Source organism: Colias eurytheme, chromosome 24 (assembly GCF_061535395.1).
Source record: "Colias eurytheme isolate Ceu_HAF_F1 chromosome 24, ilColEury1 Martin Lab GWU primary, whole genome shotgun sequence".
Classification (NCBI taxonomy): domain Eukaryota; kingdom Metazoa; phylum Arthropoda; class Insecta; order Lepidoptera; family Pieridae; genus Colias; species Colias eurytheme.
The window spans coordinates 7,147,866-7,167,270 of record NC_143003.1 but is presented as its reverse complement, the minus strand read 5'-3'; the positions used below and the strand labels follow the sequence as shown (position 1 = coordinate 7,167,270).

At 32.1% G+C, this 19,405-nt stretch overlaps 1 protein-coding gene across 1 annotated transcript in view; it reads right to left on the bottom strand.

The window, feature by feature from the left end:
• The window catches only part of LOC149898036 (zinc finger protein castor homolog 1-like), a 94,334-nt gene that overhangs the window by 12,416 nt on the left and 62,513 nt on the right, over positions 1–19,405 (bottom strand). The window contains exons 2-7 of the mRNA XM_090115830.1: positions 18,590–18,678; positions 17,420–18,250; positions 16,512–16,668; positions 15,749–15,884; positions 15,354–15,458; positions 15,188–15,254 (exon numbers count right to left, since the gene is read on the bottom strand). Coding sequence (XP_089971956.1) covers positions 15,188–15,254; positions 15,354–15,458; positions 15,749–15,884; positions 16,512–16,668; positions 17,420–18,221 — 1,267 coding nt within the window. The 5' untranslated portion in view covers positions 18,222–18,250; positions 18,590–18,678. The remainder of the gene's footprint in view (positions 1–15,187; positions 15,255–15,353; positions 15,459–15,748; positions 15,885–16,511; positions 16,669–17,419; positions 18,251–18,589; positions 18,679–19,405) is intronic.

Sequence of the window (19,405 nt, the reverse complement as noted above, 5' to 3'; positions counted from 1 at the left end):
ATGCCATAGCTTAATAATTTTTAAATTCTAAATAAACGCGTTCAAAACGCTCTGAAAACGCTCGTCGCTCACCAGCCTTAGCGGCACTGTTCTAGTTCAAAAGGAGTCGTATCCGGCCCCTCCCCATATCAAGTTTTTGAGTATCAAATAAATTATTATGGTAATTAATCAACGTTTTCTCCGAGTCACTCTTGGCCATTGTAGATCATTATGTACATTACATAAAAATGTTTTTGAATAACTTTTTTGTGATTGTATCGTTGATTTATTCTTGTTTTGATTGCTTTTATAAATATTATCTTGTATTTCTTGATGTTGAGCAAATTTTATCTCAAAATCTAGTTGTTAGTTAACTGGGAGGCTTTGGAGTAGAATTTAGAAGGACACAAAGTTTGTGATAGCTTAATAGAATGCTAATTTGCCACATTTGGTAAACGTAACAGAAAAGGTTCAATCAATTCTCAATAAATATCCATTTATACAAAAAATAATTGATATAATTGCATTTGATCCGAATAATAGTGAACCACTTTTAATTTTATCGAAGTTTTGTACTATAATGATGCTATAATATATAATTAATAATTATATTACATATCATCTATTATAACGCTACGCTTCGTTTTCTACACAATTTTCGCACAATCACTTATAAAATCGTGAGCCATTAACGGTGAAACAAGTGATCCCTACTTCATTAATAATGAGCTCTCTAAATATCGTGTATTATTTTGAATGTGAACAGGGACGGACTGTTAATTCATAATTCAGGGTCCCGTTATGTAATAGCATACAGGCTATGAATGTAGAATAACATTCCATGAGTTAGTTTATTGTTTCATATATGCTTTAAGTTTAAAATACGGAAAAATGGTTTTAACATCAAGCTATTAAAACTACATACATAAACGTATACGTAACGTATTTGATATTCAGACAGCTTTCAGCATGGACGAAAACTTCCAGGAAGTGCTGTTTAAAACCTATTTTTTATATCTAAATATAATTAAATTATATACCACAAAACACTTCTAGGTACAATATCAATAGGTAATCACTTTTCAACTCAGTTTCTGTTCAGAAAAATAATAATATATCTGGGGCCTCTAAAATTTAGAGTCCGGCCCTGTACCCGCTTACATAACCTGAAATTATAGGTCCGTATGTTAACATCCATTGTGTTCAATCTACATAAGTATAGGTATTAATGCGGCTTAGAAAAGTTCTCAAAAACACGTTTCGACATTGCTTAACACAATGCTAGAGATTAACCGATTGCGGAAAGGTGAGTATTGTTTCGTTGTTTTAGATTCAGTTTGGAAGTTTATTTTTTTTTACAAAAATGCCTTTTTCAATATTTTTTGATCAAATTTTTTTATGATTTTTGTATGAAATGCAATTTGTAAAAAGTTTTTTTTTATTCAGTGCTTTCGTATCCTATTCTGTGCTAATAGAAGCTTAGTAACATACTAGTTACATACTAAGCTACTAGTCATGTAATAACCACGTAAATGTTGACGCATATAATCGCATGACTCACGTTGGAACGTGGACAAATTTTTATATGGTATTGTTTTTTACAACATAATGTATGTATGATTTTTTATTGAATAATTTTGGTTCGCTGATTTGTCTGCTATATCAAAATTTTAACTGGGCTTTATATTTTTGTTATTATAAGCTCTAGGAAAGTCAAATATCACATATTATGTACCATTTCTATCGTTATTAATATCTATACTAATATTATAAAGCTGAAGAGTTTGTTTGTTTGTTTGAACGCGCTAATCTCGGGAACTACTGGTCCGATTTGAAAAATTATTTCGGTGTTAGATAGCTTATTTATTGAGGAAGGCTATAGGCTATATATCATCACGCTACGACCAACAGGAGTGGAGCCACGGGGGTGAAACCGCGCGGATCAAAAGGAAGAGCTTTATTATGCTCTATTATTTTTCGCTCTAAAAACGTAGTTTGATGGATTGACAAACAAACAAAATCTGTTATTTAATACAACTCAACGATAAACTATAAGTTAATCACAATGTAATATTTACTCATTAATAAAACAATATATTATCGATACCAGGTCTGAACCACGCTCCGCCTATTCCAACAGCGACAAAAAACCAAAATAAGTTGACCCCTTCTCTCAATAAGCGGTCTTAATAAACCAATCAATATCACGTATCAAGTTACTTTAGCCGCGTATGCCTTATACTTGCAGCTTACAAACTTTAGTAATCCTTATTACAAAGGAACAGAGTTCAAATTGTTTCCAGCAATTTCATTCAATGAACGGAAATTGAACTGTAACATAATGATGTAGGGTTGAATATCGATTGCGGGTAGGTGTAAATTTACATTTTGAAGATACTTGTAGGGAATAAATGTCAATTGAGATGGAAGACGGTTGAGGATGCAAGGAATTGATGTTGCAGTTATTGAACTCGTAATAATCAGATTCTATGGCGGGGGTCGTAAACATTTTATTCGTTTTTACTTTATAGCTATGTAAAATATTTGATTGGTCAATCAAATCTAATTAGTTGGTTTTATGTAATTTTATTTGCTTAGGGCTATGGAAAATGGTGAGGTTTTGAATTTTATGTCGGTGAAAATTTGAATTAAACTTGATTTAAGCTTTGAGTAACAATGGCATTTATTTATGACATTTCAACTAAATATCATTAACAGTTTAGAAATATAGATTTAGTTACTAAAATTATATTAGTTCATCCCTAAGGTAGCGTGTGTCGAGACTATAACCTATATCTGTGTTAAATTGAATCTATATCCAGTCAGCCGTTGAGAAATTGAGTAATATCCAACCATCCATACAAATTTTGTCGTTTATACGATTAGTACGATACAAGTTTTACCTATGTATATAATATCTACTAGCTGTGCAGTATCTGTCTAACTTTATACCCTTTTTCAACCCTTTCGGATTAATTTTTGAAGAAAAAATTAATCTATGGTTATTCCTCGTTTTTGTACTATTTTCGTTCCAAATTTCATCCAAATGTGCAGTGGTCAACCCGTGAAGGCAATCAGACAGACACACATTAATAATAATTAAAGGACGATCTTATAAGTAGGAAAATAGGCAGTCTAGAAAAAAAAATATATCAACCAATAGGTTGACGATCTCAGTCATCTAGATGGTTAGGGATAAATATGTTCTATTGCGATTGACTGGAAGGAATTTCTTTTCAAGTGATGAAATAGACATGTTAATGCGAAAAAGGACTTTAATTACCTTTGTATAATATATATTTTTAATTGGCTCTGTTTGGTTTTTTATTCGTGTCGAGTCAGAAGATTCATGTTTGATATCATAATTATTTGTCTTCGATACAGTTTGATTTGTAGAAAAAGTAGGTTCGTTTATGGAAACTGTTTTTACTATAATATTGTGTATGTCTAAGTTGACGATACATAATAACGTTCATATAATAATACTAGTGGTCCGCCCCGGCTTCGCCCGTGGTACCTACATGTTTAAACTGTCCTATCTCTCAAGTTGGATCGAACTGCACATGGTGTGCGAATTTTATTTTAATCGGTTAAGTGGTTTAGGAGTCCATTGAGGACAAACATTGTGACACGAGATTTATATATATTAAGATGTATTACAATGAAGATTTGCCGTTTACTAAAAATATTATATTATGAGCTGCTAACTTAATAATTATGTTCTAATCTTTAATGTATTATGTACTTATAAGCGATTATTTGTTGTACAATATATTATATAAATATTATATTCGTTAAGGTTATATATTGACTGGCAGTCGTGCTCTGTTATTTGAGCCGCAAGTTATCTTATCACCGGTACTCACTGAAAACCAGTGTTACAGAAACACTTTGCTGACGTGGGGACCGTTTTGGCATCACACTAATTTTTATCTATTTTTTAATTTTAATTTTATTTTGTATTTCTTCTTTTTGTTTGTTTTTATATAATTACCTTATTTCTGTATAATGTGGTGCCAAATAAATGAGTTTGAGTTTGAGTTTGAGTTAATCTTATATATAAAATTCTCGTGTCACAATGTTAGTCTGCATACTCCTCCGAAACGGGTGGACCGATTCTCATGAAATTTTCTGTGCATATCGGGTAAGTCTGAGAATCGGCCAACATCTATTTTTCATATGTACCACGGGCGAAGCCGGGGCGGACCGCTAGTTATTTATAACTTTATAAGCTTCATAAAACGCTTTAAAATCCTCATAATACAAAGCATTGAGATACCATTGATTCGTAAAGCAGTTTCTATAGAGAAGAACTGGCAAGAAACTCTATACTTGCCATCTCTATATTATCACTAGCTGTGCCCTGCGGTTTTACCCGCAGTGCGCCATTCCTGTTGGCCTATAACCTTCCTCGATAAATGTGCTATCTAACACCGAAAGAATTTTTAAAATCGGACCAGTAGTTCCTGAGATTAGTGCGTTCAAACAAACAAACAAACAAACTCTTCAGCTTCATAATATTAGTATAGATAAAAATCATACCTTTAAAATAACATTATTGGAAACATTTCTAAGAATTTCAAAGGATGTGACACACCCGACTTTCGATATATTTTTCCGTTGGGTGCATCCAATCCCATTACCATTGTTTTGGTTGAGTGGGATTACAAAATCCTATAAATATCCCATTGTTTTATGGGAACGTTTTTGATGCAATTTTGAGGTTTCTGATATTATGAAATTGATTTGAGTGTCTTACTGATTTTGGTAGAAGTTATTTTTTGAGTGTGGTTTTAAGAAATATAATACTTAAGCTCTTGTTCAAGTTTAAAATAAAAAAATCTTTTGAGTTTGAGTAATTTAAGTAGTGAAGTCAGATTTAATCGTTTTGGTTTTTTAACCGCTTTTAATCCTTACTAATATTATAAATGCGAAAGTAACTCTGTCTGTCTGTCTGTCTGTTACCTACGCTTTCCCGCTTAAATCTCGCAACCGATTGTGATGAAATTTGGCACAGACAATCTTTAGACCCTGAGAAAGAACATAGGCTACCTTTTATTGCGAACAAACACCACTGATATGAACCAAATTTTTAATTCTACAATTTTAAACAAGTTGTTTCTATAAGATCAATTGATATCGATTTTAATTCTGCGAATAATACAAATACAATAATCTACAAATAAGCTACGTATTTCTTACTTAACTCGATCTTGTTTATGATAATTCACAATTATGTTATTAAAGTAATGAACGAAGTGCTACTAATTTTCCTGTTTCGATAAAAAAACATTTTTCATTGTTTCGCGTGGGATTTTGTCTTTGAGTATTGTACAATAATAATGGTTCTTTAAATGTTTTACACTTGTTAAGTAATTGTATAAGTTTGTGTTTTTTTTTTGTTAAATTTGATAAGGTCACTTATAATTTAATGAAATAGAACAAAGTACTTATGGCTCGATGTTTGTATTACTGGTAGTCTTCTGGTAGTGTTTATTTTTGAATTGCTTATGATCTATTGATGTATTTTAACTAAATTTTTATTAAAAACAATTATTATTAAAAACAAATTATTTCAGAAATTACACTTTTCTATGAAGCATTTTATTAAAATACTAGCTTTCCGCCCGTGGCTTCGCCCGCGTTTTCAAAGGAAAACCCATTCCCGTAGAATTTCCGGGATAAAACCTATCCTATGTCCTTTCTCGGGTATCAAAATATCTCTATACCAAATTTCATGCAAATTGGTTCAGTAGTTAAGGCGTGATTGAGTAACAGACAGACAGACAGAGTTACTTTCGCATTTATAATATTAGTATGAATTGATGTATGAATTTCGTATATTTTGAACAATTACATAGTATAAAAAACAAACACTACTTTAGGTATCTACACTAAAAGCTTAGGCGTATCCAAGCAGTAAGTACCGTTCGCAAAAAGGGTACATTAGTCATATTATCTTTAATTATATACATACTTTATAGGTACATAATATATTCATAAGTAAAAATCTAAGTACAGAAAGTACCAACTTAGGCTTTCCTAAGTAGGTACCGTTAGCAAAAAAGATACATTAGTCATATAATCTTTGTTTAATTATATACATACGTTATACATATTATATTCATAAATAAAACAAATACAGCACTCTAAGTACAGAAAGTATGAACTTAGGCTTATCCAAGTAGTGAGTACCGTTAGCAAAAAAGATACATTAGTCATATGATACTCTTTGTTTAATTATATACTGAAGGTCATTAATTACTCTGTGACGTTTACATACCGGCGGCGGATGAAAGGGTAATTATGCGCGTAGATCAAATCGGGATCGATCGATAAAGGATCTATAGTGGTTACGTGGATCATTGGCTATGGATATCGGGATTTTTTGTGCGTAGTTTTTGGTTTTGTCGATTTCGGAATTTTAATAATGATAACTATTTGGGCTAAAATAATATTCGTTATTTTTACTGTGCTATTATTATATTTAACTAGCGGTCCGCCCCGGCTTCGCCCGTGGTACATATGAAAAATAGATGTTGGCCGATTCTCAGACTTACCCGATATGCACAGAAAATTTCATGAGAATCGGTCCACCCGTTTCGGAGGAGTATGCAGACTAACATTGTGACACGAGAATTTTATATATAAGATTTAATAAGGAAATATAGCAGAATTATTTTGATTCCTTATCTTGAGGTTATAAATATAATATTATACTAGTTAGTAAGCAAATTTTTCTCTATTAAATTTGAAAAATGATAGAGCCCAATAATAACTCGAACTCAACTCAAATATTTATTCCTCAAACTAGACAAGACGAATTCCTCAGATAATTAAAACATTTAAACTACCAACATCAAATCAAATGGCCATAGCGATAGAGTTTAATGGCCATCGATACGTAATAATTGCCGTGTCCGTCTGTAAATCCTCTCCCTTGTTGATTGTAAACGATTCCGCATGATCTTGTTTAGTTTTTTGTTTTTGTATTGCTCAATTGAACGTGTTTTGTGACGTTTATTGATGAATCTGTAGCTAAGGAACGGATGGGCAGGTTTTCATGCAGTTTTATTAATATGATAGTATAATTTGAAATGCTTTCTATAATATTACTCTTGAAAGTTATTGTTAAAAAAATAGATAAAAAATATGTTTTTTAAATTTTTTTGTCTATGAAATTCCCTTAAATATTTTAAAATATTACACAACACATCGATTCCCATGCTTCCAATCTAGTACTATGCTGAATCGTAATCACCTATTACTTAGGTTTTAAATTCTAGACATGTCTAAGTCTATTCCTATATCCATTGATAGATTATTGGCGCCTAGCTTTTGTGAGAATATTTCTTATTATAATTATTAATTAAATACAAATGTTTGTGTGTTTGTTATTCACAATACTTCGGTTTAAAACTTCTTAATGCCATAAAAAAAATTGTATGTGACTTTTTGAACTATTTTTAAGTATTTTTGCATAAAAATAAACTTGTAAAATAGTAATTAGTTCCGATTCATTTGTTCGCGCTACAACAATAACATAATTTACGATTAATCGATAATCGATAGAAGAATCGATAACTCGATACAATCGACTTTAGTCCGATTTAATTGGTCGGATTTATTCTATGGTCTAAATAATTGGTCTTTGTAGACGACTTAAGTTACTACCTAACTACGATTTTATCTTCCTTTTTATAATGCCGCTTTTTAGTTCTACAAAGTCCTAGGTTCGATTACAGGATTTAATATGTTTGAATTTAGTGGCCCTTAAGTGGGTTTATTAATTTTAATATAGCGTTATCAATTCTGGGTTCAATGCGTTAAAATGCTAAGTATGTTAAAAGTTTCATCAAAAATTGTTTAGTCGTTTAGGATGGTTTGAACTTTGAATAGTTAAGAAGTACCTAATTAAGAAGTAGTTGTTATGCTAGTTGAAGTTATTCATAAGTGAAACGTGTTTTAAACCCGTCAAAAATATGGAAACAAAAACTGAGTCAAGTTATTTGATCTTTCTAAACTTATGTTTATAAGACGCGATACTTAGGGACTTACGCGTAACGTAATTCAAAATAAACTTTAATGTTTTGTAATAGAGTCGAAATTTAAACATCAATAACCTTGAAGAGCTTCTCAGAAAATGATGATATCGTATAAAAATGTAAACAAAACCTTTGTTTAATTATTTTTGCTTATTCTAAGAAATATCTCGAATTTATATAAATACTTGGCTCATAATAATCGACATACGGTTTTTGGTTCGATTCTGTTGACGTAATAAAATGTAAAGTTATATTTCAAAAACATTTTTTTTTATGTTTGTTACGATGTAACTCAAAAACTACATTTACCAAGTAACAGCTACATTTGTTTGTCCTAGGTCACTTTTAAGCTTTCATCTATACTAATATTATAAAGCTGAAGAGTTTGTCTGTTTGAACGCGCTAATCTCAGAAACTACTGGTCCGATTTGAAAATTCTTTCGGTGTTAGATAGCCCATTTATCGAGGAAGGATATAGGCTATATATCAATCCTGTTAAGACCAACAGGAGCGGAGCCACGCGGGTGAAACCGCGGGGCGCAGCTAATGTTTAATAAAAAACCTAATATTGTTTTATTTTTTTGAGATAATTACATATTAACAAACATACATGTTACCTTTCTAATGTATTTATTTTAGTGCACAATTAGAAATAGAAAGACAAAACGAAAACGAAATGGGAAACAGACGTACAAACTTTTTAATTAGATATATTTATAGGACATAATATTATGGTCATGCTAAAACTTGAGAATGAGTACAGATTTCAGCCTTCATACTTTTAAATTTTCATGCTGTTATTTCTCTTAGTTCTCACGGAACGACAAATAAGAAAATTGCGCTGAAAATTAAACAATTTCAGAAAACTTAACGCTTTCCCGACCCATTTGGCAGTTTGTGTGAAGACCTAATTAAAAAAAATATTGATGTTCCCTCAAAAATGGCACAATTTTGATAACATCTTAAACTTAGATAGGACCTTTTACATAATCTACAAATATTACTAAACACATTTCGATGAAACTTCAGCAATACAATCTCCAAGATTGTAACTTAGTATTAACGTTCCTTATGTACAATAATGTAGTATAATTTTATACAAATTACAAAGATACCAACTCAATGAATATGCAAAACGCGCGTGTTTGCGTTTGAACTGTGTATGTGTGCGTGCTTTGTTCGTTGGTGGTATGTTCACATAAGCGGGATTGTATTTAATTTTATTGATACCGAAATATGAAGTAAAAATTGTGTACAATAAGTGACGAATATTTCGTGGAATTTGAAGTTTACAAATTAATGTTTTCTCGTATATTGTGTAAGTAAAATGTTTATATTTCGTAAAAAAATATATAAATAGCCTTAATTTATGTACTTATTGTCATTTGGTTGATATGTATAGCACTCAAGTATTTTTAGGAGATTATCAATAGGCTTAAAAAATACTTTCCCCGTCAGAAAACACTGTTGATTTTTTAAGTCCTGTAGGGAAGTATTTTATTTAGAAAATAACATTAAATAATTTGCAATACATTACATACTAAATCTCTTTCCCTCAAACCAGTCCATGCGCACACACCTCACACATGCGCACACGCATAGAGATGCATATTTTATGACGTCTGCCCATTCTGCGGTGCCACAAAGAAATTATACGCGCATTAAATCCGAAGGTGTTGCCTTTTTACTCGCTATACCCACCGATGATAACCGGGATTATGTTTAAGGGGATTTCATAGGATATTTTTGAAAAAAAAATTTTCGAGGTAAAAATATTTTTTTTGTTTCTGTTGCGGTGAATGTAGGTCAAGGTTTTTTTGGTATGCATATAGAGTAAAATTATAATAGTATCTATAAATAGTTAGAAATATAATATTATAATGAATGTAAATAATATAATGGGTTTAAACAGAAATCTAAGTTATGGTAAAATAAATCAGGTTGTTCTTTGAAATTCCCTTTTCTCGCTAGCTTCGTCATTGAATTTCTTTTGGATTCCAATGTTTCGATATGAATATGGAAAGAAGAGACGTAATTTTAATGCGAATTTAATGCTTTTATTCGCTTCAAGATGACAGGAGTGGAAAATATGGCGTAAAGATTTCAGGAATTTCGAGTTATCCTTTATTTAAAGTTTATTTAAAGATTTATGCAGAATTCAAATCTCTTTCAACTCAAATACTACTAAACCTATTACAATGAAATTTGACAAACTTATAGATAGGGGGAAACTTGGACTAACACATAGAATAGGTTTTATCCCGGAAATCCTACGGGAACAGGAACTATGTAGGTTTTTCTTTGAAAACGCGGGCGAAGCCGCGGGCGGAAAGCTAGTATAATAATATAAAAGTTATTTGTAAATTTATTCGAGTAAAAAGCTTTCGTCATCTACATTATATTTTATCAATCAAAATTTAATAAAGTCCGTTATCATTTCGCCCACTGGACTACTAGCACATAAAATAACAAAACAAAAACTATTATACTTAGTTAAATTGGCGTTTTTGCGAGATATACGACACTATAAAACTTTTATTGCCAAATGGTTTTACGATATAATCGATATCTGATTAGGTCCCAATCGAGTAATTAATCGATTTATCGAGATCGCCGATTCGATTTTGCATTCGACTATTATTATCGTTTTTGTTCATGAATTTTGCGTAATGAATGCGTAATGCATTTACGTAATTGCCTATTGGAATACAATTTTATTTGTTTTTTTACTTTGTAATAAATGTATCTCGAAAGTATTTTAAGCTTCGAGAATAGAGATTCAAAATTACATCAGAATCTGTTTTGCTATTTCCGGGTACTTGAATAAACAGACAATAATTATGTTGTTTTATTTTTACTAAGTAATTACCTTTAAATTTACTTTCCCTATTTAGACTTTAATTCAGAACCATAAAAACATTTTGCACACAAAGCTGTACTAAATACTCTATGTACAACCATTCGCAAAAAAAACTCCTAATTGTTTTCCCCTAATTCTGAATTTACTTCAGAATCATAGAAACTATATATTTATATTATTTACATAAACTCGCGGTATATATCTAGTCATAATAAACTCGTGATATAGGGTGTTTCAAAGTCTGATTGCATATCCGAGGACGTTGGGGCGAGATAGCAGAATGGTTCCCATTTACCGCATAATAGCTCAGTTTCAACGCGTCCGGTACGTTTCATTGACGTGGGACACGGTTAAAATCATTAGATTTACCTACTATACAGGGTGATTAATTTTTAAACGAACGAATGAGTTTTTAATTAAATTTATAGTGAACAAAAGGTATTTAAAAGGTCGCGGTCAATACTATCCCTTATTTCATATTTTTAGGATGATTTTGAAAAAGTACCCTTAAACTATTTTCTTTCTAAACTTCATCAAAATCGGTACAGTAGTTTTGCATGAATGCTAAGACAGACTACTAGTTAATAGAAGATTAAGCAATTCGCGAAAACATCTTAAATGCTTTACTGAGAACGACGCCATTAAATATTCCGGGAACAAATTAATCAGTGTTATGTCTAAACGGTTTGCTGATAACATTCTCAGTATACTGATAAGCGAGTTATTTAGCTGTTTCAGTGACTGCGAAATGGGATACTTTAACGGTTTTAAATCAAGTTTTATAATCGTGTTTCGTATTTATTAACACTTCGTTTGAAATATTTTTTATCTGTTTGTCTTGTGATGCGCGGTGGAGTATCTGTAAATACCTAGTATATTTATAAAATGCATATTCGTTTTTATAATAACTAAGAGGAAGATTAAAGTTAAAAACATTACATGAATTTAATTATACAGTTTTGTTGAATGCTGTAGATACTTTTTACAAACGAAAACAAAAAACATATCCCCGCATCGCAAAATACCCAAAACATTCAATTTAAAAGCATTAAAAAACAATAAATCCATTCGAAATCATCGTAAAACAGAATCGCGATGTTATAAATAATTAAAATAACATGCTTTGTAAAACGAAATTTAAAATATTTCGAATCCAAATAAAGAATCGAATGACGCATCGATTGTTCACGAATTTCGATAAAATCTCAACTTCCCACTTATTAATTCGGTCTTACCTCCCTTTTTCGCGTTTATGGAAAACGTATTTCTGTCTCTGTTTAAACCGCAGGCTATAGAGTTATAATATTTAAATGTTAATTACAGTTTTTGAGGCGTTTCCACAATAATATTTTTAATTGCATTAATACAAAGATATTGGTCTGTTTGATTTATTTCATGTAAGTAAATTGTAATCTATTGGCTATTAAAACATCATTTAAGGTAAGGAATTTATAAAAATTCAATAATTTGAATAAATTTTATTAAAACACAATTTGTCGTACTAATTAATACCAATGTATTATGACAGCAGACACGAACAATTCATTAAACATTAATTTAATGATAAAAACCGTAATTTTTTTAATTACCGTGTGACCACGTGTCAGAAGTGAAACTTCTTTGACACAAACAAAGATACTACCAAAATTGTCGCTTTACCCCATGACGTGACGGTATTGCCATGACGCTGAAATTTTACTATCAACGCGCATAGAAGTTTCACTTCAAAAAGTCAGAAAAAAATAACAAAAAACATCGCGATGCGCGTGCGCAATAAAGATTGATGACAGAGGGAGTTACGAAACGCTCTCCCATCGCATCGTTCAATTGAATGAATTCGCTCTATTGAGAAAATTAGGCTCGTCGATGTTTCCACACTTAGCGCAACGTGGCTAGGGGCCGGCTAGGATGTAGGGTCGCTGTGATTTCGTGGGATCTGTGCCATTTATATGATATTCTGTATAACTTGGTATACGTGGTTTCGACCAATTTTTCGACAAATTATTAAATTTGCCAGAACATCTGTGTCAATTATAGTAGGTACGTATAACTTGGTATACGTAATTTCGACCAATTAAACTTAACCCTACTCGCTTGATGATAGTAATGGGTTGAAATAAGACATTGATGCCAATATTTATACTGTAAGGAATGGGATATACATAATTGGTACATACTTTTGGTTCATGAATGTCTGTGACTTATTGTATGCTAGTTAGAGATCTACAATTGCTAACGTAATTTTAGTGGGACTATGGTGTAACAAGACATAGCATAAAACGATACAAAGCATTTTTTAAATCCTGTTTAATCTACCAACATTAAAATCATGTAAAAACTCAATGAATGCTCATTAAAGAAAGTCTTAAAACTATTCAAAATAAACATCGGTTCATCAAAGTTCATCGTTCAAAGTAAATATTTGCGGAATCGATACATCCGAAATAGCCGATCACAGTACACATTAGTCATGTGTCAGTTTTCACGGATACGTGTAAAGAATCTGCCGTTTTCTGGAGAAATAATTTAGTCTGTGGCATTTCGGGTGCGTTTTATCTTGTGTGCTCTGTATATGATTATAATTTTAGTGGGATGTGGTTATGGTAATTAACTAATTAAAAATGGTGTGTAGTTTCGTGTTATGTTGTAGATAGCATACTCATTTTGTTGGTAATGAAGTGACATGGTAATAGATATTATGGTAAAGACGAATTTTCTTAGTTTATGGTGACATGTAATAGGGGTGATTCTGCCATAATCCAGGCATCTGCTAAGATATTTATTCCGGGAATAATTCCAATCTACTGGCAGTTTAATTCTTAATCTTTATTGTGGAGATGACTTTTATTATGATAGGTTTATAATCATTCCATACTAATATTATAAATGTGAAAGTAACTCTGTCTGTCTGTCTGTTACTCAATCACGCCTTAACTACTGAACCAATTTGCATGAAATTTGGTATAGAGATATTTTGATACCCGAGAAAGGACATAGGATAGGTTTTATCCCGGAAATTCTACGGGAACGGGTTTTTCTTTGAAAACGCGGGCGAAGCCGCGGGCGGAAAGCTAGTATAGAATAATTAATTAACCGGTATAAAGATTAGTTACTAAAATTAAGTGACTTCTGGAAAATATTGTATAATATTTTTAGTAGCCTTATTTAAAAGGACCGCCTTCTCGGTACAGTGGTTGACACGTGAGCGTAACACCGGGAGGTTCTGGGTTCGATTCCCGGTAGAGACGAAGAAAAAAAAAATGTCTTGGTCTGGTAGGACACAGAATGCTGATCACCTACTTGTCCCTAAAGAAAATCGATCAGTGAAACAGATGTATAATGCATCTGCCCCTTACCCCACTAGGGGACATGGGACTTCACTAATTAAAAGTTTATTGCCCTATACCATAATGTACAGAACAAGTAATAACTGCGTTAAAAACAACCGACTTCAAACTTGCACTTGCAACATTTACAAATATACAGACAAAAATGCTCATAAAATAAAAACTACTGGGCCTATCCGAATAAAATTTTTATGGGACCAATTCGACACCATCCCGCATCGAACAAAAAAAGAATCACGTAAATCGATTCAGAAACCTCGGAGTAATCGGTGTACATACATTAAAAAAAAAAACATACCGGCCGAATTGATAACCTCCTCCTTTTTTTGAAGTCGGTTAAAAATAGGTTTTCATGTTACTTTAACAAACAGTTGAAACTGCATTGGTTTCAGTTTTCACAACTGTATTAGCAAAGTTATGATAATTTTAATTAGTATGTTTGCACAAACGTCGCCTCTAAACAGATTTACAGATATTTCATAGTTCATAACGATCGTCTTAATTCGAAAGTTAGTTTAAAGAAAACTGAAAGTTTTAACGTTTCTACTTTTTCCTGTAAGTGTACAATTATTATTAATTAATAGGATTAGCTCAGTTATTATTGATGTAACCATTCAGAAACTAATCATTAAAATTTTAATAGCGTCTTACGTTTTATAAAATTAGTTTTTTTACAGTTACAGTTTTTTTTTGTTTTGATTTAAGATATTATTACTGTCCACCATATTCAGCATTTGTCCTAGTCGTTTGGGTTGCCTGGCTGTCGCTGTCAGCGATAAGGCCGCGCTCTGTACATTGTTAAATAAGTTATTATGTGTTTTAAATTGTCCTATATGGTGTACAATAAAGAATTTTTCATTAATTAATTCATTCATATTAAAAAAATATGTTTTTAGTTTATTTATCTAGTTATATGGATACCTGTAAATTTAGATTTTTTTATATTTGGTACTTACCACTGGCTTGTAACTTTCTTTCTTGTGAGTCTTCAGCGTCCATCATCGATTGTTTTTGGAAGAAACCCTAAAAATACATTTTTTATACATTTCAAAGTTTTTAAATATACTTATCAGTAAAGATTATAGAAAATATGACACTTATTAAAACATATTGTTCAATTACCTGCATTTGTAGATTAGCTAAATCTTCTAGATTTTTTCTCATTAACATGTTTTGTTGTTCGAATTCCGATACGCTGTTACCAGCGCTGGATGTGGTCGATTGTTCCTATAAAAAAATAAATATTTATAGAGTATTTTTAATCAATTTCAATAAAAGAGATAACAATTATTTTAAAGTTGAATATCGCTTCTAATAATTTATTTATCGATTTCCCAAAATTTCATCACAATCAGTTCAGCAGTTTTTGCGTGAAAGAGCAACAAACATGTGCAATTTTCACCCATTTTCACACAAATTGATACACGTACAAATGAATGATATTTTAATAATGTTATAACAGGATATTACATTTTTATTTAGAAGGATTTTTATTAAGGTTTTATCTTCTGTTTTACCTGTCCATCCCCATCCCTGGAGACGCTCAGGTCCAGGGTCTGGTCTCCATCTTCAGAACCACTACCATCTTCCTCAGCAGGCTGGCTTTTGAACAACCTCATTGACTGGTGGTTTATTATTTGGAGAGCCCGTTGTCTATAAAAGAGAAAATTCATGAAAATCGCTTCACTGTTTACGGAGATTTACGTTACATACAGGTAAATTAGTGCCACAAGACTAATAAAATTAATTATAATTTCAAACGACAGAAAACTAAAGAAATCGTTTATTTGTAAACATAAAATTATAGGTGGACAAACAAATCATTTAATGAAGTACTTTAGGTGCATTCCTTGAAAACTGAAATATTATTTCTTTCACAGAATATCCACTTTTATGATAACAAAACTTTTGTTACTACTTAGTCAAATTATAGACAAAATTTAATTTAAACTAGCTTTCCTCCCGCGGCTTCGCCCGCGCAGTTAAAGAAAAACCCGTATAGTTCCAGGATAAAACCTATCCTATGTCCCGGGGTAAAAAGTAGCCTATGTCCTTTCTCGGGTATCAAAATATCTCTATACCATGCAAATTGGTTCAGTAGTTAAGGCTTGATTGAGTAACAGACAGACAGAGTTACTTTCGCATTTATAATATTAAAGTATGGATTAACAAGTTGAAAAACACCCTTTTTGAGTCATGAAATTAAAATTTATTAAATTTTATTGTGCATATACACGAACAACTACGATTAACTGAGCTAAAAAAAAAACTAAAAATTACCTTTGCGCCTCTAAATCATTATCTGGAGTCTTCGGCGGGGTGATGTTAGTGGAGCTTTCATCTTCAGTCGCTGATGATGATCGTCGTAAGCGGTCTGGTGCGTCTCCGGAGTCATGTCTTCGCTTGAGACTTAAAGGTATCTGAGTGAAGGGTTTCCCTGGTGAAGAAGGTTAGTTTTTAGCTGCTTGGCTTTTAAAAATGGTTGAAAATTAGAACTATTCGAATTTGTATGTTTTTTATATAAAATATTGTGTGGATTCTTTATTGATTTTTTTAAATGTTTGATTTATAAGAGTAACTAGCTGCTCCGCGCGGTTTCACCCCCGTGGCTCCACCCCTGTTGGTCGTAGCGTGATGAAATATAGCCTATAACCTTCCTCGATAAATGGGCTATCTAACACCGAAAGAATTTTTCAAATCGGACCAGTAGTTCCCGAGATTAGCGCGTTCAAACAAACAAACAAACAAACAAACTCTTCAGCTTTATAATATTATATAGTATACATTAAAACTAATAGAATGCAATTGATTATAAGCTATTGTTGTACTGGTAACTTTAGGATAGTTAGTTGATTTCAATTAGTAACTTGTGTCCGCTTTTCAGGAATACATATTACGTTAAAACAGTGAAATAATTATCTATTTAAATGATTTATTTTTGAAATCAATTAAGATAACAAAAAAGGAGATATTTCAATATCTAAAAAATAATTACTACATTATTTACATACTTTAAAAGTTGTCATATCTAATACCTACTAATTTAAATTCATCAGTTTTTCTTCAATAACATTAAAATTAAATTAATAAAACATGTATCGGTATTATTACAACATGCCACCGAATCCGCAAACGGATATGAATACATAATTATAATTTACATAAAAACATACATCATTGTCACTTACCTTGAAGCGCTTCCAACGCCCTGATTTGCCCACTTATGGCATCAGCCACTTCGTTAGACGACAACCCGTAAATCCCAAGTAACTCTTTCATAGTATTCATTGCGTAATCCCTTAAAATCCTATTCGCTGTATCACCATTCTGCTGACCCTCCATGCCTTCTTGGTTCTCCCTATCATTAGAATTAATATCCTTATTTTCATCAGAGTCAGAATCCCGTCTCCGCGGAGGTGAATTCGTTTTAATTAGCTGCGATATAGCAAAAGGATTTTTGGCACAAAATGTCTTATTCTGGAGATTGTTGAAATTCAACACCGTCCTCTCTTTTTCGCCGTCGGTCATTTGTAAACTATGTATGTACGATCTCTGAAACGTGTCCACCTTTTTCTCTTCCGACAGTCTGTTCTGGTAATCTATGTTTTCATTGGAATCTGTACTTAATCGCCTGCTGAGATCCACAGCGCCTCCCTTGAGTAGGCTGAAGTTCTTAACGCCTATTTTCGAATAACTGTTGTCTTCAGCGTTGTCTGGTGTCGTTCTGTCATTTCCATTGACAGGACTTTGTATATCACAGTGCTCGTTGGATTCGTCTGAGAAAGTGCTGGCGTTGGGCGCGCATCTGGGCTTGAAGTTCTTTCTTTTGTTGCGTTTGGGCATGTTGTAGTAGGGGGACATGTCGGTGCTGTGCTCTTCCTGGTTGTCGTTGGTCTCTGCCCAAGAGGCTCCATGGATGTAGAGGGGCTCTTCGGGAGCTGGTTGGAGACGCTCATGTACAGATTCTTGATGCGCTGCCATGGTAGTCATCGCTCTCTCTCACACGACCCGAGACCGACCTGCAACAATCAAACAATCAAATTTGAATTCAACACTTTATTTACAATAATAATGATTCATTTTGTTTCGATATAAATGGAGACAATGTTGAATTAACAATAGTCTTTTGTTGGCTGAGATTAGCTGAATACTGTGCGATGTTATGATTCGCTTTTAAAATGTTAACGTTGTTTATTAAATAATGTATTTGTATCGATTTCGGTTCCTGTTGCTAAGCTTGATGTATCAATGAGAATTTCATTGTATTGATGAGAAAGAACAAATCACTCGAGAGGTTAAATTTAAAAGATCAAAGGTTAAGATTTTTGTTTAACTTTATTGTAAAACTATTTACTTACCAAGAATAAATGTTTTTATATCCAGTTACATCTTTTTTGGCCGAATAAATATATATTTCAGTCTTCTAATACAGCCGCAAGTGTAACATCTGAAACAAAGAAAAAAATAAGTTAGAACAATTGAAAATAACGATTGTTTTTATATTGTAGAGGCATGTCTATAAACATCTAAGTACATTTGAATTGTTGTTATTACATTTCTAAAGATAAATTGTTACAACCATTTCAGTTATTTCTCATGCAACCTTTAGACCAATTTTGAATCGTAGAAATCTATGGTACACAAGCTTTCCGCCCACGGCTTCGCCCGCGTTTTCAAAGAAAAACCAACATATCTCCCGTTCCCGTGAGATTTCCGGGATAAAACCTATGTGTTAATCCAAGTTACCCTCTATATGTGTGCTAAATTTCATTGTAATCGGTTCAGTAGTATTTGCGTGAAAAAGTAACAAACACACACACACATCCTCACAAACTTTCGCATTTATAATATTAGTAGGATAGTATAGTTTATTAATATTTTGCGAAACTCAAATAAGTAAAACATGAATGACATTTAAATTTTTTTAGATCTAACAAGAACATGATAAATATAATCGAATCTAAAATATAAATACATTAATCAAAAAACTAAACTCAAACTTCGCGGAAACAGCACTATCTGACGTAACTCCATAATTTAAAAATAATGATACAAAAAAAGCGTACACGCATCGATCAACTACGAAATTAATTATAAAGATCTATTTTCGAGAAAACGAGATCGCCCGCGGCAAAAACTAGTATCATGACGAAATTTGTGTTGGACAATTGCTT